Source organism: Arachis stenosperma, chromosome 5 (genome assembly GCF_014773155.1).
Source record: "Arachis stenosperma cultivar V10309 chromosome 5, arast.V10309.gnm1.PFL2, whole genome shotgun sequence".
NCBI lineage: Eukaryota > Viridiplantae > Streptophyta > Magnoliopsida > Fabales > Fabaceae > Arachis > Arachis stenosperma.
The window spans coordinates 116,267,230-116,295,176 of NC_080381.1; the positions used below are offsets into that span (position 1 = coordinate 116,267,230).

General features: G+C 38.4%; 1 protein-coding gene across 3 annotated transcripts; it reads right to left on the reverse strand.

Annotated features, from left to right (window-relative positions):
- Nucleotides 1-4: 4 nt before the first annotated feature.
- Nucleotides 5-27,937, reverse strand: LOC130981928 (TMV resistance protein N-like). 3 transcript variants are annotated; one of them, XM_057905696.1, is made up of 3 exons: nt 27,368-27,937; nt 26,157-27,267; nt 5-70 (listed from the first exon to the last, which is right to left on the reverse strand). In XM_057905696.1, the coding sequence occupies exons 1-3, from the start codon at nt 27,856-27,858 to the stop codon at nt 20-22; spliced, it is 1,653 nt and encodes a 550-aa protein (XP_057761679.1). In that variant the 5' UTR covers nt 27,859-27,937; the 3' UTR covers nt 5-19. The 3 variants fall into 3 exon arrangements, with proteins under 3 accessions (XP_057761679.1, XP_057761678.1, XP_057761680.1); XM_057905695.1 differs by lacking the exon at nt 5-70 and adding an exon at nt 24,325-26,059; XM_057905697.1 differs by lacking the exon at nt 5-70 and having other exon boundaries at nt 26,206-26,401; nt 26,632-27,267.
- Nucleotides 27,938-27,947: the final 10 nt, after the last annotated feature.

Here is a 27,947-nt window from a genome sequence, read left to right on the forward strand (position 1 = left end):
GAAGGGCTCACCAAAATGACTAAGATCTACTGAGGGGCAGGTGGAATGGAACCTGGAATGACTCCTGTATCTGAAAAACATGGGAATATAATAGGGTGAGTTTTGCAACTCAGTGAGCAAACATTACATCTATAACCCACACGAGACAATACAGAGTTTACCTTGAAAATTATATTTCTTTTCAGAGATGAGGAATTCATATTAATTAATTATACAAACATTAGATAAATAGTTAAGCGGATGAACTGAAATGGGAGTTCTCATTCCAGAAGTCAAATCAAATCAAATATTACACACCTAGGGCGGCTCCACCTCTAAGGGTAGCCCTTTCCTCTAGTATGCCCGTACGGTATAACAGATCCAACGTGTGACCTACACATTAGGCTAGCAACGCCCCTGCTAGCTGAGGTCTGAGCCAGATGCATCTAGGTTAACGTCATAACCGCCGTTAACTACGGTTTTCTAGTCAGAGTCTCCCAAACCAATCCAAACCAAATCACTTATAAAAATCTCTAGTGCTTATGACATACTACTAAATTCCATAGCAAAGCAATATATATAGGATTGCATACTAAAATTTAATTAAAATTTACATAAGGTCAAATAAGAAAACATTTATACTTTACAAAATATATAAATATCGTCTCGTGTGTATTTTTATAAAATTGTAAGTTTCACAAATCAATATTTATTTTCAAAAATTCAAAAATCACAATAATAAAATATTTTCAAACTCCAAAATTAATGATTCAACATAGATATTGATAATAATATATTTAAAAACAATTATAGATATAATATCCACTCACAACTTGATTCAAAAGAACTGGAAGCAACTCTGAGCGCGTCAACGAGCTACCAAATGATGTCCAATAATTCTACAACTCTAGAAATATGACAATAATGATATTTGTGAGCTACTAATATTGTCAATTAACATAATCTTACTCACCTTGACAAAAGCCCCAAATTTTCTAACCCTAATAACCCTAATTCGGATTTATACATACCCATAAATATATAGATGACAAAAATTGGGAATATGGCTAATTATTAAGTCAAAGAGTTACCTTGAAGCCTCAATAATAATTGGAACTCAAATTTGAATGCTTCCTTCACTCATTAGTATGAGCTTCTTGATTTGGGGTTGTGAAAAAAAAATTTACTTTGGATATAGATGATATATTAAAATAGAGATAAAATAAAAGGGTAAAATGAAATCTGGTGTGTTGTGGTTGGATGAAGATTTTGAAATGAAGAAGATGGAATGGAAGAGAAGATGAAGGAAAAGAGAGGATTTGGTTTTGATTTGTATGAAGGAAATGAAAATAAAAGAGAGAGGGAGGGATCAGGGAAGGCTCGAGAGAATAAGGAGGGGGAAGGGGTTTAAGTGGGGGCATGTGCCACCCACGTGACTATGTACTTCTGTTTCCTTTTTTTTTCGTGGGTATAACAAATAGGCTATTGCATAAGTGATAGTTTCCATTTTAGATAGTATAGTTGTACATAGCTCTTAATTTATTGCTGTCCAAGCTGGTAGTGTTAAACTTATTTGCCAGGAATTAATTTGTTATGATTCTGTCAGGAGTAGTCAGCATGAGTTAGAGTAAGTTGGTGACTAGTGTAGTTAGCTCGCACTCATGTATAAATAGCAGAACTCTGTATTAACATTCTTAAGATTCACTCAACATAGAAATCATTTTCACTAATTCTCTTACCTCTCTTGTTCATAAATAACACTGTTATGCATGCCATCCTTCACCAAATGAGGCTGCTATATTGACAATTTTGCAGGTCTTATTTTCAAAAAACTCCTTCTGTTATGGATTGCACTCATCAACCAAATGAACAGAAAAATAACAAAAATAGCACAAGTTGGTATTCCCAAAAAGGAAAAAACTCAGCATCTATAAGGTCCCATATCCCAAACTTTTTGTTAATCTAGTGATCCATTTTCCATTCCAATCTAATCCCTGACAACTCTGTATTAAAGTTTGTACCAGTTTTCAAAGGCTGATTCCCAATTTGTTTGAGAATTTGTGAATGCTAATGGGCTCATGACTCAACTTTTACCTATTGACATTGAATCAAACAAGGAGAAACCAAAATAAAGGATTTAATTCACATAAAAGGAGTGTTGTTCAATTGTCCTATTGTGTTTCTCTTAGAAATGGGAATGCAGCAAGCTTGGCCTATATTGATTGATGTAACATAATGTGTTCCTCTGGTGCCACAAAAATCAGGGTTCAAAAACATTCATCTTCTTACCCATAAATCAATGAGTTAAGATAAAGCAAATAATAAAGCTTCAAATTGACCGTGGGCAACAGAGTTATCTATTTGCTTTGCAATTTCATTGTGTTACGAATTCAGAATCATTCAATATATAAATGTATCATACAAAAAAGTTGCTCAAAGTAGCCAGTAACATATTGAATGGTCAACTCTATTTCATATGTAATCAAACAAGCTGATGCAAAACTAGCAAGGGAAGTGCCACAATAATAATAATAATTACACTTTGACATACACAGGTCGGGACAGCCATATAGCTGTGTGAATGCTGATATTGAATCCTCCCTACCCTCCTTCCTAACTGACAGTTATTTATCCCAAAAAAAGAGTGTGTGTTAGAAAGAGCAAGGTCTACAAACCAATGCATGTTTGGAGGAGCAAGGGGTGGTTCTTATGGTTGGGGAATGCTATTGAGAGCATGATCATCATTATAATTCCTTGTGTCATTTTGTATGGATCAGTGAATCGAATATCTTCCATTATATTACTACTCTCTTCCTTCCATACGTGCATTCCAATCTCTTTTCCAATTGACTCACTTGGGACCTTTTCCTTATAATACTTATCTGCTTCATATGAAAGCTTCGCATGATTCCATCCTCTTTCAAAATGTAGTGCTTCATGATAATAATATCTGTTCAGATTAAAAATAAATAATTGATCCATTGATCTCTTCTGTACATCTTGAACTTGGTTGCCATTGATGGTCACAATGGGGATAACTTCAAGTGGGGAAGGGATGTCATCTTTGAGTAGAATTGCAAAGCAAGGAGCATTGTAACGGAATTTGGTGCCACGAAACCAGAAAGAAATAGAAGGTCCACTGCTGCGCCACTCAAACCACCTTGAAATGCTTCCACCTGGCATCACAAAGTGGGTGCTTCTACCCTCGTGCACTTGCTGTCATTCATTCATAATGCAGAAGCAGTAGTTTAGCATACATTATTAATTTAATATGAATTATGATGTCATCTGTATTCTTAGTTATTAAAAAGTAACCAAACCTGATTGATTAACACGCTTGTGCCCCTTTCACTCAATGATTTGCAGTTTACTGCTGAGAAGATTTCTAGGTTTGGTGGGATCCCTCTAATCTCCCGAAGATGCTCACAATCATCCACTTTGAGATGGTATAGAAAGCGAAATTGTTGGATGCATTCAGGAAGGACTGTGAAATTATTGCCTCCTAGGTCTAACACATACAAATTGGGAAACCATGCAACAGCTAGTGGAAAAAAGTCATCTGACAAATTACTGTTTTTGAGACAAAGATTAAACATATGTGAAGAGGGGAGGGAGTGAGTGAATATTCCATGAAGCCCCTCTTCCTGCTCTCTTGATATCCTCCCCTTATTTCCTAGTAAGTTAATTTCACACACAGACAGGAGTGGCATCATGCCAATGACACTTGGTATTCTATATATTTCATTCTCAATCAAATACAAACTCCACAATCTAGAAAGGTTACAAAATGAACATGGCAAATCTTTTATGCCAGTACCAATCAAAGTAAGCGTTTTTACATTTTCCATCTCTTCTAGAATTTCTGGAAATTTCTCCAAGCTTAAGCATCCAGATAGACTGAGTGTTTTCAGTAAGGGCAAATTAATAACAGGTGGAAAACTTCTAAGCTTGGGGCACTTTCCAGCATTCAATATTTTAAGTTTAGGTAAAAAACCAACTGAACGGTGAACTGAGACTAAATTATTACATCTTTCAAAAGAAAATTCTTCTAAAGTTTGAAGATTAGACATATCAGGTATCTCTTTCAAATAATCACTGGAATCAAAATTCAAAACTTTTAAGGTGATCGGCATCTAGAGAAAAAAACAAACAAACCAAATTAATGAACAAACTAAAATAATACTAAATAAACCTGATCATGTGAATTTACTGACAAACCCCAATTTGACGGTTTGTTTTGTATTGAATTTAGAGTATTTTGATAACCTTTTGTCACATTTAGCCTAGGAATTAGCATGGTTTTGTTATCTCTCCCGTATTTGTGCCTAAGTGTAAAAACATGCTTTTTAAGCCTTATTTTGATGAATTCTAGTTCTTCTTTGATTCCATAAGATGCCTTGATGTGTTTGTTAGTAATCTCAGGATGAAATAGGCTAAGCATGGATCAAAAGAAGCAAGGAAGGAAGCATGCAAGTGGAGAGAAGCACAAAAAGCCAAAGAATTTATCTCGGCCAAGCACGCGTACGCGCACAAGGCGCTCGCGCGCACATCGCAGAATTAGCCAGGGACGCGCACGCGTAGGATTCATCTTCATTTTCTCAATTCTCAACCATTCCTTGGTGAGATCTAGTACAACACTCAATTTACTTTGTTCATGTTGTAGATCCTCTTCTCTAATCTCAATTAGTGTTTGTAATTGTTCAATTCTTATAGATCTTAGGTTTAACTTTGTTGTTTTGGATTCTATTGATTCATTGAAGATCTCATTTTCGTTGTTATTCATTGTTGATTCTTGTTAATCTCTTGTGTTGAATTACTTTGATTCTAAATCTTTTCTCAATTTTACTATGTCTTTCATTCTTGCCCTCCAAATGTTTGAGAAAATGCCAACTTTAGATATGGAGTAGTATCCCCTCACTTGGCCTAGTGGTTGAGTCATTGGAGACACTTGAATAACGGATGTCAATTGTTGATTAAGAATTGAGGATTGCTAATTGACTTAGAGTGCACTAAAGCTAGACTTCCCTAGGGTAAGACTAGGACTTGTGACTTGAGTTAATTACTTTTACTTGACTTTCCTCTATGATTAGGGGTTAACTAAGTAAAGCAACACTCCTTTGTTATCACAATTGAATGAAGCTATAGTGATGGGACTTCCAATGTTCAACCTTGGCCAAGGCTTTTAATATTGATTGATTGTTGTTTTCTTTTATTCACACTTTTATGCCACACTCTTCAAGCCACAAAAAGACCACTTAACCAATACATGCATCCTTGTAGCATTCCTAGGGAAGAACGACTCGGGACTAATACTCTCGATTATAGATTGTAGATTTGTTTGATGATGGATTTTGCGTCGGTTTAGACTATACTACGATTGATCACTTGATAATTTCTATACCGGCAAAAATTCATTCGTCAAAATGGCGCCGTTGCCGGGGAATGCGCATGAGTGCCATGTTTTTGGATAATGTAAATATGTGAATATTGTGAATATGTTTGTTTTTTTTGTTTGTTTGGTAGTTTTTTGTTATCTTTAGGTCTTTATTAGTTTTTTTTCCTATTTGCCACTATGAATTCTCGTCCTTGTGGTTTTGGATATGACTATGACTATTTTGTAGGCGATGAAAACTTGAATGATGGCTCACAGTATGGGATAGATGAATTCTCAGGAGGGGAGCCATATCTATATGAGCAATCATCATGGCTACCTTCCCCCTCAAGTTACTACGATGGTAATCCTTCCTATAATGCATATCATTCCTATGGATATGACGATTCTTATCATGGTTATACCTCTCAACCACCACCATTCTATACACCATATTCTCAACCCACATCTTATTTTCACCAATTGCCTACATATGATCCAAATCCATATTCCCCCTATGCATACCCTTGTGACGATTATGAACAAGCAACCCTTGAATCACCACCACTCCAACATCTTTACCTTCCAACCCAAGTTCCCATGGATGATGCACTTGGTATCATTCTTCAAGAGCAAGAAGAGCTCCAAACCGCCTTCACTAGTTTCACCTCTACCCTCCAAGAATTTACGTCCCGTATAATTTCACCCTCTACCAATAACCAAAATGACTTCCCACCTCAAAGCTTTGATGAATCTTCTTTCCAACCATATTATGATTTCTCCTCTCCGCCACAAACCTCCATGGAAGCATATCAATGTCCATTAATCCAAGAGCAATATGATCCTACTTATGTTAGTAAAGCGGAACAAGAATTAAGGGATCGTTTCAAGGAAGAAATGGATCGACTTCAAGCAACCATCCGTCAAAAGATAGATTCTTGGGATTCATATCACAAGCGAAATGAGTTCACGGATGATTGTGAGAAAGCAACCAAGGAGGGAGGTATGAGGGAGACTTTAGAGTCTCAAGTTGGGCACAAGGAAATGGAGTGTGTGTTGCAACAAGCGGAGGAAATGAAGATTGTTGAAGATAAAGAAGTGGAAGAAGACCTAGAGGAGGTTGAACAAGAAGGAAGTTCCATCAACGAAAATAACTCTACATCAAGTGACAATGGTGATCTTGTTGAAGCTTCCCCCTTCGAATGTGAAACCAATGTTGAGGAGGGTGCGCAACCTCCAACACATAACTTGATCAATGATAAAGGTTTGAAGGAAGTTAGCAAACAAGAAGAATTTAAAAAGAGTTATCAAAAGATGGAAATCATCATGGAGGAGCTAAAGGAAGTGGAACCTACAATGTCAAGATCATTGAATATCTTCCTTGCTAAGTCGCCGTCCCAATCACAAATTGAGTGGGTAATCATCTCACCCTTTAATTTTCTTGGCCCATATCAATATGCGTTGTTAGAAACGGACGGTCAACTTAGAACTCTTTGTGGGCTAGAGAGTAAGAACGAATTAGATGTTGGTGGACAATGTGAAACAAGGTGCATAAAGGATGGAAGATCAAACTTAGAGTTTCAAAAGTGGAGTGAAGCCAAATTCAATGGAACTAGAATGATGAGCATGAGTTACAAGGAGTATTCAATAAGTTTGTCACCCTATGGGAAGCATGAAAATCAAGAAGAAAAAGGGTTGACAAATAAAGTATGGGACCCCGGAACACACATAGACCACTATCAACTTAGGGGCCTTGTTACTTGCTTAGGCCCCCTTGAAAGCCTTGTACGTTTAAACTGGGATCCCAGAGGCTATTGGAAGAGCAAACACTGGTGGGGATTCGAAGAAGAGTTTAAGCATAAGCCACCCTAGCAAGGACCCCACCAAATGTCCAACTTAAGGACTTTAACTAAAAGTGCTAGGTGGGAGACACCCCACCATGGTAAACTCTTTCCACTCCCTTCTAATTTTGTTCAATAAATGATTTGAGTTACCATTGTAGGTAGTTTTTCATTTCATAATTAGCTTGTTTGTGTACATTAGTTGCTATCATATTAACATGTATGTTATGCTTAGTAGAAACAGAATAAATCTCAAAACCAACTTGCATTTTAGAAAGTGTGTGGTTTTGACTAAATAAGGAGTTGTAGGCACCATGGGGAGTCTTTGGGCAATTTAGAGCTTTTAGGCATTTTCTGATTCAAAAAAAAAAAGGGAGGGTGGACGCGCGCGCACAATGTACGCGCACGCGTCCCTGTGCGGATGCAACATCGCCCACATACCCGAGAGTTGGGCCTCTCTTGGGCAAACATTATGCCCTGAGCCCAACACGACCCACGCGGACGCGCACTACGTGCGTGCGCGCCGTTTATGAGAACATGGAAATTCGCGCGGACGCGCACTTGACGTCCGCGTCAATGTGCTGTTGCAAATTTTTTAGCCAAACCCCAGAGAGTTGAGCCGGCCCTGGGCCAACCTTAGGCCCCTAGCCCAACTCGATCTGCGCGGATGCGCACCTGCTGCGTGCGTGCCTGTATGTCAATAATGGACAAAACGCGAGCGCACGCATCGCGCCAGCGCGCCATTTCACAATTCATCAATGTATGCGGACGCGCACTTACCGCGCACGCGTCCTTGCGTGCTACCACCAATCTAGGCCACGGACCCGAGAGTTGGGCGTGCCTCAAGCCCATTCTAAGCCTCAGGCCCAATCTAAAGTACGTGTGCGCGCACTGTACGCGCACGCGCCCCGGCCTAATCTGCCATACCACGCTAGAGCGCACTTCACGCTCGCACATGATTCTCCATTTTCCTCAATGCGCGCGGACGCGTACATGCCGCGTGCACGCCGGTCTGGTGGCGCGACTCCCAGGCCATTCTCCAGAGAGTTAGGCCTGAGTTGGGCCAACTCTAAGCCCCTAGCCCAACTCCATGCACGCGTGCGCGCACTGTACGCGCACGCGTAGGTCCCAAGTTTTCTCAATGGACGCGGACGCGCAAGGCGCGCGCGCGCGTCGATTCAAAAATGGGATACCCTAAGACGCGAAGAGCGTTGCGCCGCAGCGCACTTCTTCTCCCTCCCCATTTTCCCCTTCTTCTTCCTTCCTTCCATCCCACCTCTGTAACCGCCGTCAACCACCGCCGCGGCCGCCATTGTTCACCATCAACCTTCTCTCTCTCCTTCCTTCACTCACCTCGTCCTCTCTCTCTCCTCCACTCACTCTCTCTCCACCTCCGTCTCTCACCCTCACAGCGCCGGCAGCCACCACCGCCGCCATTCCACCATCGCTGCCGGCAGTACCCTCGGCGACCCCTTCCCTCTCTTTTAGTCTCACACATCCTCGCCGGCATTCTTTTGCTCAGCCCTTCATTCTTCCGAACACCACCGCCGCCACCCATCCTTCCGGCCACCGTCCACGGCGGTGCAGATTTCTGCCTCACCCATCAACTCCGATCTATCCCTAGTTCACCTTTCCATTTCTCCCGGCTCCCAGGTTCCTGCTCTATTTCTGTTATTTCTTTTTTCTATTTTTCCTTTTTATTTGTTCATTTATGTTAGTTACTGGAATTGCATGTTAGTTAGCTGAATTCAAATTTTGTATGTTAGGTTAGATAGATATAATTGCGGTTAGGTAGCTAGGGCTGGATAGAGGATTATAGGCCTGATAAGTGCTCCGTTCGTGCATATTTTGCTGTCTACTTATCTGGATGTTATATGCTGATTTTGGGTTGATATTTCATGCAATATGTGTGGCCAAATAATATCTGTTTGCTGCTGTGCGTGATTGATGTTATTTTCTGTGCTAATTGTGCTATTTTGCTATCCTGGAACGTCCAATTTTAAGCCGGAATGCTGCCCGATTTTCAAGGAAATTAGTTTCATTTTGATCTTTATTTTAGTTTTGGGCAAATTTCCATTTCCTTTTGACTTCCCGGATTTGCACAATCATTGTGAACATGAACCGCAACTTCTCGTTCAATTGAGTCTATATATCATCATATCACTAACCTACTTTTCTAACTTACTAATTTCTTTAACCATTTAACTTCCACTCACCTTTAACCATCTTTAACAATTCTTTCAATTATATGATGATATTATTGCCTTTTGAATATGAGCTGTTGACTTTAATGAAGCTTGCATTTTTGGTTTACTTGTTCACTTTTGGATATTCATTGCAACATCATGATTGTTCTTTGATAATTGTATCCTGAACATGCCTTCTTTGTTACATGCTAAATGTTTTATATATTCTATCATATTTTTCAGGATGTCGGATAAAGGCAAAGCCATAGCCACTGCTTCTAAGAAGAGAAAACACTCTACCCCCTCCATTCCTTCCATCTACAAGCATTATGCCAAGAATCCGTTAAGTGATGAAGAAAAAGAGAATCAGCAGTTGCCTTCTACCAATCCGGACAAATTCCCCAATCTCTACTGTGAGCTTCGGTTTTCTAGATATCGAACAACGAAGCTGAATATTGAGAAGAAGTTGCTCCTACCTAATGATGTGAGACGGTCCATTACCGGTCGGATCCTTGAGTTAGGTATCGACTTTGTTGACCGGGATTTGGGGGATATAAATATATCTTGGGTGAAGGAATTCTACTGCAACTTCTTCCGTCCGACCTTGGATTCGGTCCAGGTGCGGGGTAGGGAGATTATGGTCACTGAGACCGCTATTGGGGAGGCATTACATTGCCGACACATTCCAGATGACCTGTGTGCCCATCAGCAGGCAGAGATAGCCATCCATACCATGACCTTTGACTATGAGACGCTTAGGCGCGTGATTGGGATACCGGATGCTGCATGGGTTATGGATGCGGGCAACACCAAGCCTAAGAGGATGTTGTTTACTCATTTGACTAGGGAGGCCAGGACTTGGCAGATGATCTTCGCTCACTACGTCCTGCCTACCACCCACTTCTCTGAGATCCCCATGGAGATGCTCTTGCTGATTGGATGCGTCATGGAGGGGAAGGATGTCTCTTTCCCTAGACTTATCAGACAGTGCATGTGGCGGGCGCATATTCGTGGCCTACTTCCATTTCCTACATTGGTCACGAGTATGGCGGCCCTAGCTGAGGTCCCATGGCTGGACGATGATGTGCGACCACCACCCCCTGATGCAGATGACAGGGAGGTTACCATCCCCTGGGGTGGTTGGGTGCATGAGAGACCACCTACTAGACGCCGCTCTCGGGCTAGAGCTGTCATGGGGACACCTTCACCATTAGCCCCTACAGCTGGCCCATCATCCTCTACAACCGCAGCTCCTTCATCATCTACAGATCCACCAGCAGCACCTGAGCCGACCTATCTCCTGGTCCAGCGTCTTTTCCGGTTTCTAAAGCGCGAGAGACGCCATGTCAGACGCCGTTTAGACCGGATGGACCAGGCACTTATTTCTTTGGGTGCTGAGCTACCTCCGCTTCCCGACTCTCTGGCCTCCGATGAGCAGGATCATCAGGAGGGGGATGCGGAGGCACCAGTTCAGCAGGATGCCCCTGACACTACAGAGCCACCACAGACTCATGAGGAGCCAGTCCCACAGCCACAGCCAGAGCCAGAGCCTATCGTTGTACCTCCCACTGATCCTCTGGTTTAGCATCGAGGACGATGCTTGATTTTAAGTGTGGGAAGGGCACCGATAGCATTATTTGGGAACCGGTGAACTTTTCGGCCTAGTTATCTTATTTTGCACATCTTTGTATATATTTTGATGCATTTCTAGTTTGCTTTGGATACTTTTATTGCTTATTTTGGATTTTAGATATTCTGATGCTTTTGGATATTTTTAGATGTTTTGGATGATAGATTCCGTACTTTTAGTTAGATTCTTCTTTATACATTTTGTTTATCTTTGTTTTTAGTTTGTAGTTGTGATTAGAAATCATACTTTGGATTGCAAATATTTAGTCACCCTTTTTGCATAATATATTGGTTTTAAGTGAAAAAGGGAAGGGTGAACTAAGAAAAATTTTTGAATTTTTCAATCACAACATTGCTTAGTCAAACATTGAAATTTTCCAAGGAATTTGAACATAGGGCGTCAACCCAATTGATTGAAAGAGAATTTTTGAAACTTGCTTGAATTTCATACCTTGTGAAGCATGTATTGATTTGAGAACACAAGCTTGTGAGACTTGAGCCTATTGATGTGGTTACATTTTATGACCACTTATTTTCCATTCTTGTGTGAAATTGCTCTCTTTCTATGATTATGATCCTTGATTTGCTTGATTCTATATATCCATTTATTTCTTGTGTTTATGCATTTATATGATTGAGGCCATTATTTCATTAGCCACTTACCCAAATAGCCAACCTTTTTCTCTCCATTGTTAGCCAATTTTGAACCTATGCTTAACCAACTTATTCTCAATTTAGCTCATTACAAGCCCAAGGCGGAAAACCAATGAAAAGTCCTTGTTTGGATCTTTGATTAGCCTAGGTTAGTGAGAGTGTTTATTATTCAAGTTGGTGAGGCTTGGGAACATTGGATAGGATAAAAGGGGTAGTACACTTTCATGTTTAGGAATTGGGTACATATTCATGTATTGATTAAATGTAGAGACCTTATGCATTGATGTTCTTGTATTTAGTTTGAAGGAAGAAAAAGAAAAAAATATATAAAGAAAAAAAAAGAAAAAAAAAGAAAAAAATATATATAATGAAGAAGGGACAAAATGCCCCAAAGTGAGTTCAATAAAAGGGAATCAATGCATAGGTGTTATGAATCAAATAAGAATGTATGAGTATGTAAGAAAAAGTGAAGAATGGGTAGTTAGAATAGTTTGAACTTGTATAGGTCATTATGTAGGTTAGTGGGAAAGTCTATGCTAATCAAAGATTCAAATCCTAGTCCACTTAACCATAAATGATCCTACCTTGACCCTAACCCCATTACAACCTAAATGAAAGACCTCATGATGAATGTATGCATGCATGGAATAGGTGTTGATTGTTAGAAGAAAATCAAATTTTGGAAAACATGATTAGAAGAGAATTGAGCGAATTGACCCTTAAACACTTGAGTGAGTAGAGCGGATACACATCCGGTGAGGGTTCAAAAGTTCAATCACATGTGTTCACCCATATCTATATTCTTGCAAGTTTGAACTCTTTATGACAATTCAATACAATTGTGGTTTGGACTTAGTTCCTATATGCCTAGCTCTTGTGCTCATGCATGTCTCTTGGGAATTGATTTGTTTGAACTAAGCATTTCCAATTGCTTAGATAATTGCATTTAGATAGGATTCACATAATTTAGTTGCATCCAAATAAATGTCATAACCCTTAGTTCCTTCTTATTTTAGCATGAGGACATGCTAAGGCTTAAGTGTGGGGAGGTTGACAAACCCCAATTTGACGGTTTGTTTTGTATTGAATTTAGAGTATTTTGATAACCTTTTGTCACATTTAGCCTAGGAATTAGCATGGTTTTGTTATCTCTCCCGTATTTGTGCCTAAGTGTAAAAACATGCTTTTTAAGCCTTATTTTGATGAATTCTAGTTCTTCTTTGATTCCATAAGATGCCTTGATGTGTTTGTTAGTAATCTCAGGATGAAATAGGCTAAGCATGGATCAAAAGAAGCAAGGAAGGAAGCATGCAAGTGGAGAGAAGCACAAAAAGCCAAAGAATTGATCTCGACCAAGCACGCGTACGCGCACAAGGCGCTTGCGCGCACATCGCAGAATTAGCCAGGGACGCGCACGCGTACCGTGCGCGCACGCGTCGTAGTCCGCACGTGATTCTTTTATTGCAACACGTGCCTGGCGATTTTGGAAGGTTTTAGCAACCAACTTTGGCGCCAAAATGCATATAAGAGCCAAGGATTAAAGGGGATTAACACACATTCACTTCCATAGACTTATTTTAGATCCTTAGGTAGATATTTTTAGTTAGTTACATTTGTAGAGAGAGAAAATCCAACTTCTCTCTAGGATTCATCTTCATTTTCTCAATTCTCAACCATTCCTTGGTGAGATCTAGTACAACACTCAATTTACTTTGTTCATGTTGTAGATCCTCTTCTCTAATCTCAATTAGTGTTTGTAATTGTTCAATTCTTATAGATCTTAGGTTTAACTTTGTTGTTTTGGATTCTATTGATTCATTGAAGATCTCATTTTCGTTGTTATTCATTGTTGATTCTTGTTAATCTCTTGTGTTGAATTACTTTGATTCTAAATCTTTTCTCAATTTTACTATGTCTTTCATTCTTGCCCTCCAAATGTTTGAGAAAATGCCAACTTTAGATATGGAGTAGTATCCCCTCACTTGGCCTAGTGGTTGAGTCATTGGAGACACTTGAATAACGGATGTCAATTGTTGATTAAGAATTGAGGATTGCTAATTGACTTAGAGTGCACTAAAGCTAGACTTCCCTAGGGTAAGACTAGGACTTGTGACTTGAGTTAATTACTTTTACTTGACTTTCCTCTATGATTAGGGGTTAACTAAGTAAAGCAACACTCCTTTGTTATCACAATTGAATGAAGCTATAGTGATGGGACTTCCAATGTTCAACCTTGGCCAAGGCTTTTAATATTGATTGATTGTTGTTTTCTTTTATTCACACTTTTATGCCACACTCTTCAAGCCACAAAAAGACCACTTAACCAATACATGCATCCTTGTAGCATTCCTAGGGAAGAACGACTCGGGACTAATACTCTCGATTATAGATTGTAGATTTGTTTGATGATGGATTTTGCGTCGGTTTAGACTATACTACGATTGATCACTTGATAATTTCTATACCGGCAAAAATTCATTCGTCATTTACAAACAAACAAAATCATAAAAATGAACTTAGTATGCTCACCTTGGATAAGCTATCCAGCTTGGGGAGCATGTAGAGATATTCAGGCAACTTGAGTATGGAAAGCTTTTCTGGATCAAAATTAGAGGGAAAATATCTCGATGGAAACCTCCTCCATTCTAATACTCTTAAACTATTTGGAAGTGATGAGTTTGGAAAACTCTTATTTAATTTTGATGATGAACAAACATTATTGAAATATTTAATTACAAAATTATTAATTTGATCTTAATTCATATTTGCTTAATTAATAATTTTTTTGTGCAGATTTTTGTGTTGGGCCGAAAATGAAATTCTGGTTTAAGCCCAATTGTGTCAAATAATAAGCCTTGCTACATGTTTCTCATGCTATGAGGCTGAATTATCAATTGGGCCAGAATGAATGTTATTGATGCAAGCCCAAACGAATGCTTTCTTATGTGCTCAATGCATGATCCGAAAAATATACATCAGGAAAGCAAATGTTACTAAGTGGGCCAGATTAAATTTTGTTGCTATCAAGCCCAATAATTTTTTGTGAATGTTTCCAAACTTGGTCCGAAACCAAGATGAAAAGAGAAAGCAAAAATGCTTCCAACGGAACTCCTTTGCTCATCATTAGAGTAAAGTTAATAAATGCATGGGAAATTTGAGAGAGAGAGTGTCATTGACATGATTGATGGCATTAACTTTACACGCCACCCAGGGAAGTAAAAGCAAGATATCTTCAATTAATTTGTTTAATCACTTTTGAATTGCTTTTCTTCAGATTCTCTCTTCTCTTTCATCTCTTTCTTTCTTCTTTTCGGTCCTTATCCAGGAAACAATGGAAGCTATGTTCATCTACCAAGAAAAAGAAGAAGCTACATGCATCAAGACCATCAAGCTAATGATGGCAAGAAAACACAAAAAAAGAATATAGTGGCTGAGATTCTTATCACAGATGGTAAGATATGGTGATGATATCTTAGCCTCTCCATACCAAAAATGGAGGATGAAGATTCGGCCAGCAAGGAGGAGATTCTTGAAGCATGGCTTGTCTTTGATTCTGCTCAACCACCACAGGAAGTAGCTAGAGTGGCGAAGTGATGGCCGAGGCAGAGATTGAAGCAGATGAAGTCATCATCATCATGAAGCATCAAGGGCCAGAAATCCATCTTGGAGAGCAAGCCAAGGATGGAGAGCTTGGATTAATGAAGAGTGATGATCAAGAAAGGACTAGAGGTAATTGCATGTTGGGTTTTGCATGGTTATCTCTTCTCTCTCTATGTGGCCGAACCGGTTCTGTTTCTTGAAGGAGGAAGAAGTTGGTTTGGGTGTTGGCTTCAAGTGTGGAGGCTTCTCTCTTCTTTAAAAAGGGAGAACAACTACTATTTGGAGTAAGGAGAAAATTTGAGAGTGCAAGGCACAATGTTCTCAGAGCTACCTGAGCTAACAGTTTTCTCTTCTCCTTCAATGTATTCTGTTTTGTAATTTTTCTGTTTAATTTTGTCATGTCTTGAGTCTCATGGAAAAAGGCACACAGTGAGGTTTGTATGAAAAAGCCATAGAGCGAAAAAAGGCAGAGAGTGCAAAATTAAAAGAAAAAGCCATAGATGTCTTAGAGTTCCTTTGTTCATCTATGTTGTGTGTCATGATTCTGTGGGAATCCCCTTGTAAGTTGGGTTAGCACTTTACAAGTTGTAATCAGATTGATTATAGTGAAATTCCATCATGTTTGTGATGGAGACTGAATGTAGGCTGCACTGCACTTAGCAGCTGAACCAGCATATATCTGGGTGTAAACTTCCTCTTCTCTCTACTTTATTTCTGTTTCTACTACACAGGAGCAAAAACCAAAATTATCTCGTGCCAAGTGACGAGACAAAAAAAAGTCTCGTGACTAGGGACGAGACAAAAAGAAAAATCTCGTGTGCAGTGATGAGATAAAAAGTCTAAAAGTTTCCAGAATTGGTCTAACAAGTCAGCAAGTATTATAAAAAAAGGGGGCTAAGATTCAACCCCCCCTTCTCTTAGCCACTGAAACCATGAATTGGTATCAGAGCTTGGTCTCAAAGAGATCAAGCTTTGCAGCTTGGAGTAAAGATCCTCATGGCAGAAAACAGTGGCGCAAATGTGGTGTCCTATAATCTGACTGAAGGTCAATCAAGCAACAGACCTCCTCTTTTCAATGGGAAAAACTATACCTATTGGAAGGAGAGGATGAAGATATTTGTACAGGCAGTGGATTACAGACTTTGGAAGATCATCTTGGAAGGTCCTAAATTTCCAACTATCACAAGTGCTCAAGGAGTAATTTCTCTTAAACCAGAAGCAAGCTGGACCGAGGAAGATAGGAAGAAGGTAGAATTAAATGCCAAGGCAGTAAATCTACTCAACTGTGCTATTAGCTTTGAGGAGTACCGACGGGTATCACGATGCACAACGGCAAAGAAAATATGGGACAAGTTACAAGTCACTCATGAAGGAACTACCATTGTAAAGAAGACTCGGACAGACATGTTGAACAGGGAATATAAAATGTTTGCAATGAAGGAAGGAGAGTCCATTGATGAACTGTTCGAACAGTTCAACACCATCATTGTTGGCTTAGATGCTCTGGGAATAACACATTCTGAATCTATGCTAGTGAGAAGAGTGTTAAGATGTCTCACAAAAGAGTGGGAAACAAAAGCTTTAATTATTTCTGAGAGCAGCAGCTTAGATTCCATGACAGTAGATGATTTGAGAGGAAATCTCCTTGCTTTTGAAAACACCTATTTAAAAAAGGACTCAAAAAAGAAAGGAATTGATTTTTCTTCTATGACTAACCCTCTGGATGATGAATCCAGTGATAACTCTTCTGAAAATGAGTTTGTGTTGTTTGCAAAAAAATTCAGGAAAATGGTGAAACTCAAAGGCAAAGGCAGCAGCTCAAGGAGGATGAAGAAAGACTTTAGCAAAGTAATCTGTTACAATTGCAAGGAAATGTGGCATTTTAAATCTAATTGTCCCAAGTTAAAGAAGGAGGAAAAGCCGAAAAACGGAAAGAAGAAGGGACTGATGGCTTCATGGAAAGATTTGGAAAATGACTCAGATGATGATGATGAAGAATCAGAGACCAAATCACAACAGTGTCTTATGGTAGATCACGTAAATCAGGTAGTCTTTCATAACCCTAATACTGAAGATCTTCATCTTATGATAGACCACCTTTCTGAAAAAATAAGATGCTTTCTGCTGGAAAATCAAGAACTTGAATAACAAATCACAATTCTTAAGGCTGAAAATAGTTTTCTAAAAGAAAAAGTGAGAGAGGCCGAAACTGCTTGTGACCTCGTTAAAGAGAATAAGCAGTTAAGAGCCCAAGTGAGAAGCTGTAAAAGTGACCATTCTGTTCTTGCATATGTAGACTGTTTTAAAAGAAATGAAGAGTTGCTTGAAGAGGTTAAAAGGCTTAAGGAAGACTTAGCCAAGTTTACACAAAGTTCTGAAAACCTTAATCAAATTTTGGCTAGTCAAAAACCTCTTTATGATAAAGCTGGGTTGGGATTTTATAAATTTGAAAAATCTCATTTTGAAAACATTCCTTCATCTTCAAATGATACAAGGTATCAAGACCCAACCTACTTTAACAAAACAGCAACTCCAAGATTTTGTAGACTATGCAATCGTAATGGACACTTTCCTATTCAATGTTTCTTTGGTGAAAGAATGATTGGTGATAAAGTTTGTAAAGTTGTTTTTGATTACAATGGCTTAGGACATGGAAGATGGTTTAACGTAAAAGGATCCAAAAAGATTTGGATACCTAAGGTCTCTTAAGCATTGTTTTGTAGGTGTGTCTAGCATCCAAAAGGAAGGAGAATATGTGGTATATGGACAGCGGATGTTCTAGGCATATGACTGGAAAGACAACCTTCTTCATAAAGCTTGATGAATATGATGGAGGACTTGTCACTTTTGGTGATGATGCAAAAGGAAAAATAGTGGCTGTTGGAAAAGTTGGTAAAAATTTTTCATCTTGTATAAATGATGTTCTTCTTGTAAATGGTTTGAAACATAACTTACTTAGTGTTAGTCAATTGTGTGATTTAGGTTTTGATGTTATTTTTAAGAAGTTTGTTTGTTTGGTTGTTTGTGAGAAAACTAGGGATATTTTATTTGAAGCCAAAAGATGCAACAATGTGTATGGATTAACTCTTGAGGATTTAAAAGAACAAAATGTAACATGCTTTACATCTTTTAAATCTGAAAAATGGCTTTGGCATAGAAAGTTGGGTCATGCTAGCATGTACCAAATTTCTAAGCTAGTCAAAAAGAATTTGGTTAGAGGAATTCCAAACATCAAGTTTGATAAAGATCTTACTTGTGATGCTTGCCAATTGGGCAAACAAGTAAAATCCTCTTTTAAATCAAAAGATGGAATCTCAACCAAAAGGCCATTGGAGATGTTACATATTGATCTTTTTTGTCCTACTAGAACTCAAAGCTTAGGAGGTAAACACTATGGCCTTGTAGTGGTAGATGATTACTCTAGATTTGGTTGGGTACTTTTCCTTGCTCATAAGAATGATGCCTTTCATGCCTTCTCCACTCTTTGCAAGAAAATTCAAAATGAAAAGGATTTTAAAAATTGCCCATTTGAGAAGTGATCATGGAAAAGAATTTGAAAATCAAGATTTTGAAAATTTCTGTGATGACTTAGGAATTTCTCATAACTTTTCATGCCCTAGAACTCTCCAACAAAATGGGGTGGTTGAAAGAAGGAATAGAAGCCTTCAAGAGATGACTAGGGCTATGCTATGTGAGAATGAGATTCCTAAATTTTTGTGGGCTGAAGCTGTGAACACAGCATGTTATATTTTGAATAGAACAATCATTAGAAAAGGGTTAAAGAAAACCCCTTATGAGCTATGGAAAGGAACCCCTCCAAATCTTAAGTACTTTCATGTTTTTGGATGCAAATGTTTTGTGCTTAATAATAAAGAAAATCTTGGAAAATTTGATCCAAAATCCTATGAAGGAATGTTTGTTGGATATTCCACCACAAGCAAGGCTTATAGAATTTATCTCAAGGAGCATAGGACTATAGAGGAATCCATACATGTTACTTTTTGTGATTCTAACTTAATCCCCAGTACTATGATAGATAATGATTCATATGGTGAAGGAGCTGGAACAAACAAAGAAAATCCCAAATCTGTTCAGAGCGAAGAATCTGCCAGTCCAGTTTTGTCTCGTCAGATTAGAGGAGACATTTCCATTTTGTCTCCTGAGCAGGCACGAGCAACTGAAACAGTGAGACCACCAGAAGTTCATCAAAGCTCTACACCTATTCGAAAGCCTAGAGAATGGAAGTCCATGAGGGGTTATCCTCATGACTTCATCATTGGTGATCCCTCTCAAGGAGTAACAACAAGATCCTCCACCAAAAGGCAAACCGAACCTAGCAATCTTGCTTTCTTGTCACAAATAGAGCCCAACAATGTCAAACAAGCTCTTGAGGACCCATCATGGGTTAAAGCAATGCAAGAGGAGCTTGCTCAATTTGACAAGAATGAGGTTTGGACCCTAGTACCTCATCCGGATGGTAAGAAAGTTACCGGTACTAAGTGGGTATTTAAAAATAAACTTGGTAAGGATGGACAAGTTCTTCGTAACAAGGCTAGATTAGTGGCCCAAGGTTACGATCAAGAAGAGGGTATAGATTTTGATGAGTCTTTTGCTCCGGTAGCTAGAATGGAAGCAATTCGGTTGCTTTTTGCCTATGCCGCCCATAAAGGTTTCAAAATGTTTTAAATGGATGTTAAATGTGCTTTCCTTAATGGCTTTATTGATAGAGAAGTGTATGTGGCACAACCCCCCGGCTTTGAACATAAAGAGTTTCCAAATCATGTTTTCAAATTAACTAAGGCTCTTTATGGTCTTAGACAAGCTCCAAGAGCTTGGTATGAAAGGCTTAGTGCCTTCTTGTTGGAAAATCAATTTCAAAGGGGTACCACCGACACTACTTTATTTATTAAGGCATTTAATGATGATATACTCCTTGTTCAAGTTTATGTTGATGACATTGTATTTGGATCGGCCAACATTTCCTTGTGTGAAGAGTTTGGAAAACTCATGACTAGTGAGTTTGAAATGAGTTTAATGGGAGAGCTTACTTTCTTTCTTGGCCTCCAAATTAAACAAACTCCTAGTGGTACTTTTATTTACCAAGGAAAGTATGTAAAAGAACTTATTAAAAAGTTTGGCCTAGAAAATTCCAAATCAATGGGTACACCTATGCATCCTAATACAAAACTTGAAAAGGATGATAATGGCCAAGATGTGGAAGAAACAAGGTATAGAGGAATGATAGGTTCACTTATGTATCTTACCTCCTCTAGACCAGATATAGTCCAAAGTGTGGGTGTATGTTCAAGGTTTCAATCTCATCCAAAAGAATCCCACCTTACGGCTGTTAAGCGCATCATTAGATACATTAAGGGAACTTGTGATTATGGGCTATGGTATCCTAAATCTGATGACTTTTGTGCAGTAGGGTTTTGTGATGCAGATTATGCGGGAGATAGAGTGGATAGACGAAGCACATCCGGCATGTGTTGCTTCCTTGGAAGCTCACTTAACATGTGGTTAAGCAAGAAACAAGCCACAGTGACTCTATCCACAGCTAAAGCTGAATATATTTCTGCATCTGCATGTTGCGCATAATTAATTTGGTTAAAAACACAATTAGAAAATTACAAATTAAAAATCAATAGTATACCTTTATTTTGTGATAATATGAGTGCTATAAACATTTCAAAAATCCTGTTCTGCACTCAAGAACAAAGCACATTGAGATAAAATATCATTTTATTAGGGAACATGTGCAAAAGGGTACTATTGATATTCAATTTGTAAAATCTGAAGACCAAATTGCTGATATTTTTACAAAACCACTCTGTGAAGACAGATTCTGTACCCTGAGAAAAAGTTTGGGACTGTTTGATTTAAATTTCATTGATAAATTGTGAAAAGTTGATTCTGTTCAGTTTTGTCTCGTAGGTTTGGACGAGATAAAAATACAAGGATGATGAAGGAGCTGTGGTCAAAGGGGAAGCAACGCAGAGTTCAAAATTTTATGGGCCCACCAAAAATTCCTTGACCCCACCATAACAGTTTTGTTAGTTATCTCTCTATGCAAATAAGAATCTTCTTCCTTGTGTCATCATATCTTCTTGGAAGTGGTTATTGTCAAATCAAATCCCTCACTCCATCTAATCCCTTGATTTAAGGCAACAACTTTTCAGTTTTAGATTTCAAAAATTAAAAAGGGAAATCATTTTTGGGTAATAATCACCCCATAATGGTCATTAACCGCCCACTAATGGTCATTACTTCCACCATATTCTCTCTCCAAACTGCATTTAATGTGTCACCCACCTTGCTTCTCTCTCCCTCAATTCGGTTATTCCATCAACCTTTCATATTTCATTCTTCCATTACCATGAAAAAGAAAACCACGCCAAGAAAGAGTGAAAGAATTCTTCTTTCTCAGAAACCATCAACGCCTTAAACCCACACTCACATCCACATACATTCTACTTCCTCATCTTCTCCCTCACCCCCAACCAAGCAGACCGAAGCCATGAGAAGAAAAGTAGTGGCACAAAAGAGTTCCGGAAGAAGAAGAAGCGGGAAGAATAAGGAACCCCGTGTTGAGGAAGAGGAAGAATCTCATACATCTCCCATTCATTCACCACCACCTTCATCACCGAAGAAAACTACCCTCAGAAAAAGCTCACAGAAGACCAAGGGGTTTGCACTGAACGACACCACCGAACCTCCAAATTTGGAATCCTTGGAATTCAGAAATAAGTATGGTAAGACTCACTCCCACTTTGATCCAAGCAGATTCAACTCTTGCACCTCTTTTGAGTTTCACAAAGAGGTTATGGAAAAACGTCATTTGTGTGCAACCTACCTTGTTAGTCTCAACACTCTCACTAACAAAGGCATCAACATCTCCTCTCTGTTTGAACTCCTCAACTGGAAGCCACTTCTTCTCATCCAGAAACCAGTCTACCCTGGCCTTGTTCGAGAATTTTATGCCAATATGCGGCTCATTGACGGCACTCTTCATTCCTATGTCAAAAGGGTTCAAATAGCCCTTGATTCTGAAACCATTGGAGCGGCCCTGGGCTTCAAGGATGAAGGACCGCGAGCATACATGGTGGACAAATGGGATACCCAAGTCGGCATTCCCTACAAAACAGTTCTTCAGCACATCTGCGAGAACCTTTCTGGTTTGCATGGAACCATTCCAACCCACAAAGCTTTAGGACCAGTCAACTCTCTGATTCACCGAATCATCACTCACATTCTGACTCCCCAAAGCGGCTCACACAACCGAGTAACATTTTCTGACTGTCTCATATTATTTGCTGTGGTTACCTCTACTCCTATATCCTTTGGTTATATTATGATTAGGCATATGTGGGATTCTGTTAGAAGCCCCAAAAAGGCTAACCTGCCTTATGGTATGTTTTTAACTAGAATTTTTGAATACTTTAAAGTTGATTTGTTGAATGATGCTGTAGAAAACAAGGTGTCCTCAATCAAAGGAGGAGGAGCGACTAAGGGAACCAAAGGGCGCAAATCTGCTGCATCGGATAGTGACTATGAAGGCAGGCCAGAATCTTCCAAAACAATCAAATCCATCAAACAGATTTTGGGAGAATTCTCAAACATGGCAGACATGATGTTTCAATCTCATAAAGAGGCCCGCAAGCAAGCTTATGAGAGTGAGAAAGCTTGGAAAAATTGCAAAGAAAGGGTTAATCTGATGATAGAAAGTTTTAAGGAGGATCTGGGAGATGATAGTGAAGGAGGCACTGAGGAATCTGATATGAATCAATCTGATGATTAATGACAGTTTCTTTACTTTATTTGATATTGGCTCCATTAGGCTCAATATGTTTTTATAGGAGCATGACTTGATACTCACTGCTCTATGATACTTTGATACTCTCTTGCTACTTTATCATAAATATTTTGTTGTATTGTTCATATTTTGTGCAGGTGCCCCTTGATGACAAAAGGGGGAGGAAAATTAGTTTCTAAAATTGAAATTGAAACTAATGAAACAGGGGAGGATTTGCTGAAAACAGGGGATGAAATTTTCAATTGATGAAAATTCATGACCACCCTTGTTTAAAGAATGCATGTTGTTATCATATTTGTTTCACTATGATTACTGCTGCTTATTATATTTGGCATTTGGTTTATAATGATGTTTGATTTATTGAATGCCTGGTTGTTGATTTATCTTGATTGAAATTGGAATATTCTTATTCATCTTGATAAACATGTTGGTTTGAAAATTTATTTTTGGCAGTTCCTTTAAACTGTGATGTCTAACAACTGCCATGCTTCGATGTGATCATGTGTGATTCAAAAATTATTTTCCTTCTTAAATAATATGGCTCTGATATCTTGACTGAAAAATATTTGAAATTTTTTTTACAACATTGTTCTGTGCTCTGTTGATATGTGTAATGTTTGAGCAGAAAATCAGTTTATGATATCAAATGAGTTTTGATTATCAATTTAAAACTGCTCATAAATCAAGCATTTAACATCATATAACATGCTAAATAATATTGTTCTTGAAGCTTGATTAAAATGTTACAGGTTAGTGCTTCCCTTGGTAAAATAAGCATACATCAAGGGGGAGCCATGTGACATTTAGAAAGGGGGAGAAATTCAAATTCAAAGGGAGTATTCTTTACTCAATCTTTAAATTTCTTTCCATTTCAATTTTAATAATGTTTGTCATCAAGGGGGAGATTGATGAGTTTGGAAAACTCTTATTTAATTTTGATGATGAACAAACATTATTGAAATATTTAATTACAAAATTATTAATTTGATCTTAATTCATATTTGCTTAATTAATAATTTTGTTGTGCAGATTTTTGTGTTGGGCCGAAAATAAAATTCTGGTTTAAGCCCAATTGTGTCAAATAATAAGCCTTGCTACATGTTTCTCATGCTATGAGGTTGAATTATCAATTGGGCCAGAATGAATGTTATTGATGCAAGCCCAAATGAATGCTTTCTTATGTGATCAATGCATGATCGAAAAAATATACATTAGGAAAGCAAATGTTACTAAGTGGGCCAGATTAAATTTTGTTGCTATCAAGCCCAATAATTTTTGGTGAATGTTTCCAAACTTGGTCCGAAACCAAGATGAAAAGAGAAAGCAAAAATGCTTCCAACGGAACTCCTTTGCTCATCAAGATGGATTTCAAATTCATTAGAGTAAAGTTAATAAATGCATGGGAAATATGAGAGAGAGAGTGTCATTGACATGATTGATGGCATTAACTTTACACGCCACCCAGGGAAGTAAAAGCAAGATATCTTCAATTAATTTGTTTAATCACTTTTGAATTGCTTTTCTTCAGATTCTCTCTTCTCTTTCATCTCTTTCTTTCTTCTTTTCGGTCCTTATCCAGGAAACAATGGAAGCTATGTTCATCTACCAAGAAAAAGAAGAAGCTACATGCATCAAGACCATCAAGCTAATGATGGCAAGAAAACACAAAAAAAGAATATAGTGGCTGAGATTTTTATCACAGATGGTAAGATATGGTGATGATATCTTAGCCTTTCCATACCAAAAATGGAGGATGAAGATTCGGCCAGCAAGGAGGAGATTCTTGAAGCATAGCTTGTCTTTGATTCTGCTCAACCACCACAGGAAGTAGCTAGAGTGGCGAAGTGATGGCTGAGGTAGAGATTGAAGCAGATGAAGTCATCATCATCATGAAGCATCAAGGGCCAGAAATCCATCTTGGAGAGCAAGCCAAGGATGGAGAGCTCGGATTGATGAAGAGTGATGATCAAGAAAGGACTAGAGGTAATTGCATGTTGGGTTTTGCGTGGTTATCTCTTCTTTCTCTATGTGGCCGAACCGGTTCTGTTTCTTGAAGGAGGAAGAAGTTGGTTTGGGTGTTGGCTTCAAGTGTGGAGGCTTCCCTCTTCTTTAAAAAGGGAGAACAGCCACTGTTTGGAGCAAGGAGAAAATTTGAGAGTGCAAGGCACAGTGTTTTCAGAGCTACCTGAGCTAACAATTTTCTCTTCTCCTTCAATGTATTCTATTTTGTAATTTTTCTGTTTAATTTTGTCATGTCTTGAGTCTCATGGAAAAGGCAAACCGTGAGGTTTGTATGAAAAAGCCATAGAGCGAAAAAAGGCAGAGAGTGCAAAATTAAAAGAAAAAGCCATAGATGTCTTAGAGTTCTTTTGTTCATCTATGTTGTGTGTCATGATTCTGTGGGAATCCCCTTGTAAGTTGGGTTAGCACTTTACAAGTTGTAATCAGATTGATTATAGTGAAATTCCATCATGTTTGTGATGGAGACTGGATGTAGGCTGCACTGCACATAGCAGCTGAACCAGGATATATCTGGGTGTAAACTTCCTCTTCTCTCTACTCCATTTCTATTTCTACTACACAGGAGCAAAAATCAAAATTATCTCGTGCCAAGTGACGAGACAAAAAGAAAAGTCTCGTGGCTAGGGACGAGACAAAAAGAAAAGTCTCGTGTGCAGTGATGAGATAAAAAGTCTAAAAGTTTCCAGAATTGGTCTAACAAGTCAGCAAGTATTATCAAAAAAAAGGGGGCTAAGATTCAACCCCCCTTCTCTTAGCCACTGAAACCATCAGGAAGATATTTGGGACCTCTGAAGAAACGACCATTTTTTATGATAAGTGTTTTGAGATTTTTCATCTCTTTAAAAGCTGTTCCATCCTATTTTACTTCTACATCATCGTTTTTCTCTTTTTCCGATGGATCTTCACCTCCTTCCTTTCCAAATAAAGGAAATTCCAAATGTATGATTTCAGTGGCACTAGTTCCCTTTCATCACACAAAAGTAAGTACAGGAATTAATTAAAATTACATGTGCTAAAAAAAGTCTTTCATAAACTTAAGTAAAATAAAAACTATTACTTACTTGATTATCTTCTAAAACTTTAACTATATCTTTGTAGAACCATAATCTACTACGCTTTCCAGGCACTTCGGATGATTTTTCTCGACATATATCTTTGCCCATGTCCTCTATTAGATCATGTAATGTTATTCTGAATTGACGATCAATCTTTATGAGAGATTTTTCAACCAACATTCCAATATGATATTTCATACCCCTCCCATAATGGGCTTGAAGTATAGTGGTAACTTCCACTGATTTATATCCTTTAAAACAACAAGCAATATTAAGAAAAACACTCTGCACATCTTCTCCCAAAACATCAAAACTAACCTGAAGTATCTTACGTATTTTATTATCAAAAACCTTTTCATATTGATCCATTGCAGATTTCCACTGTTCTAAATCTTTTCCAAACAAGTTAGAACCTATAACTTCCAAAGCCAATGGAAGCCCAGAAGCATAAGTTACTGCACGGGCTAAAACATTCTCATACCTTGGGTTGACAATATCTGTTTTAAAAGCTTTCCATTGAAGCAAATCTAAGGGCCCTTCCTCATTCAAACCTTGTACCTCATATGTTCTTTCAATGTCATGAAGTGTCAGCAAATGTTTGTCCCGTGTTGTAATAATAATTCTGCTACCATGACCAAACCAATCAGGTTTTCCAGCAATAGCTTTCAATTGCTCTTGCTCATCAACATCATCTAGAACCAAAAGAACCTTTATTTGACATAACCTCTTTTGTATCTCTGAAGTTCCTTGTTTACTGCTTGATAGCTTTATTTTCTTCTTTTCTAATATCTCTGACAGAAGGATATTTTGAAGATGTACAATTCCATGTCTATTTGAATTTTCTCTCACATTTTCAAGAAAGCACAAACCATCAAAATTGTCAGCAATCAAGTTATAGACTGCAAGAGCAAGTGTGGTCTTTCCTATTCCACCAATGCCATATATCCCAACCATGTGAACCCCAGCACTAGATTCAACATCTAGAAGCGAAGCTACCTTTGACACTGGGGAGTCCAATCCAACTGGATGATCAGCAACAGGCAAAGCTGAACGTCTTCTAATCTTTTTTGAGATGTTATCCACAATGTTTCCAATAAACATGTGTTCATATCCATCCCTGGCCCAATCAAGACACGTGGTTACAAAGATAGTCATTTCAATTCAAAATATAAATATGAGACAAATAAAACAAATATAAGAAGGTATATATAAAGTACCCATATTTGAAATGATAGCCTGATAAATTAGCCACTTGATGCAGAGCCTTTTCCCATGTGTCCACCTTGTTATTCATGTCATCCTTGTATCTCTTCTCATGCTTATCTATTGCTTCTCCAAAACTGTTTTTCAGATGGCGCACATCGGAAGGATCCACCTCATAGAAAACAGGCAAAACCAAGCGATGGTTTCCCTTGATGCAGTGAAGGACATGGACCAGTTCGTCTAAGCAAAAAGAAGAAGCAGCATAGTTAGGAGAGAGTACAACGATGGCAATCCTGGACTCTTGAATTGCCTTGAGAAGTGCAGGTGTGATTTCCTCTCCGCTTTGAAGCTCGCCATCATCAAAGAAGGTGAGAATTCCTTTGTCACAAAGAGCCTTGTAGAGGTTGCCTGTGAAACCATAGCGAGTATCTTGGCCTCTGAAACTAATAAACACATCGTGTTTCCATTCAGAGTAGGAGGAGGAGGAGGAGGATTGCAGAGCCATGAGAGGGAAGCAAGAAGGATATATGTTGGAATGTTGGATGATGATGAAAACCAGAGAAAGAAATCAGTAAATTAGTAAATTAGGATATA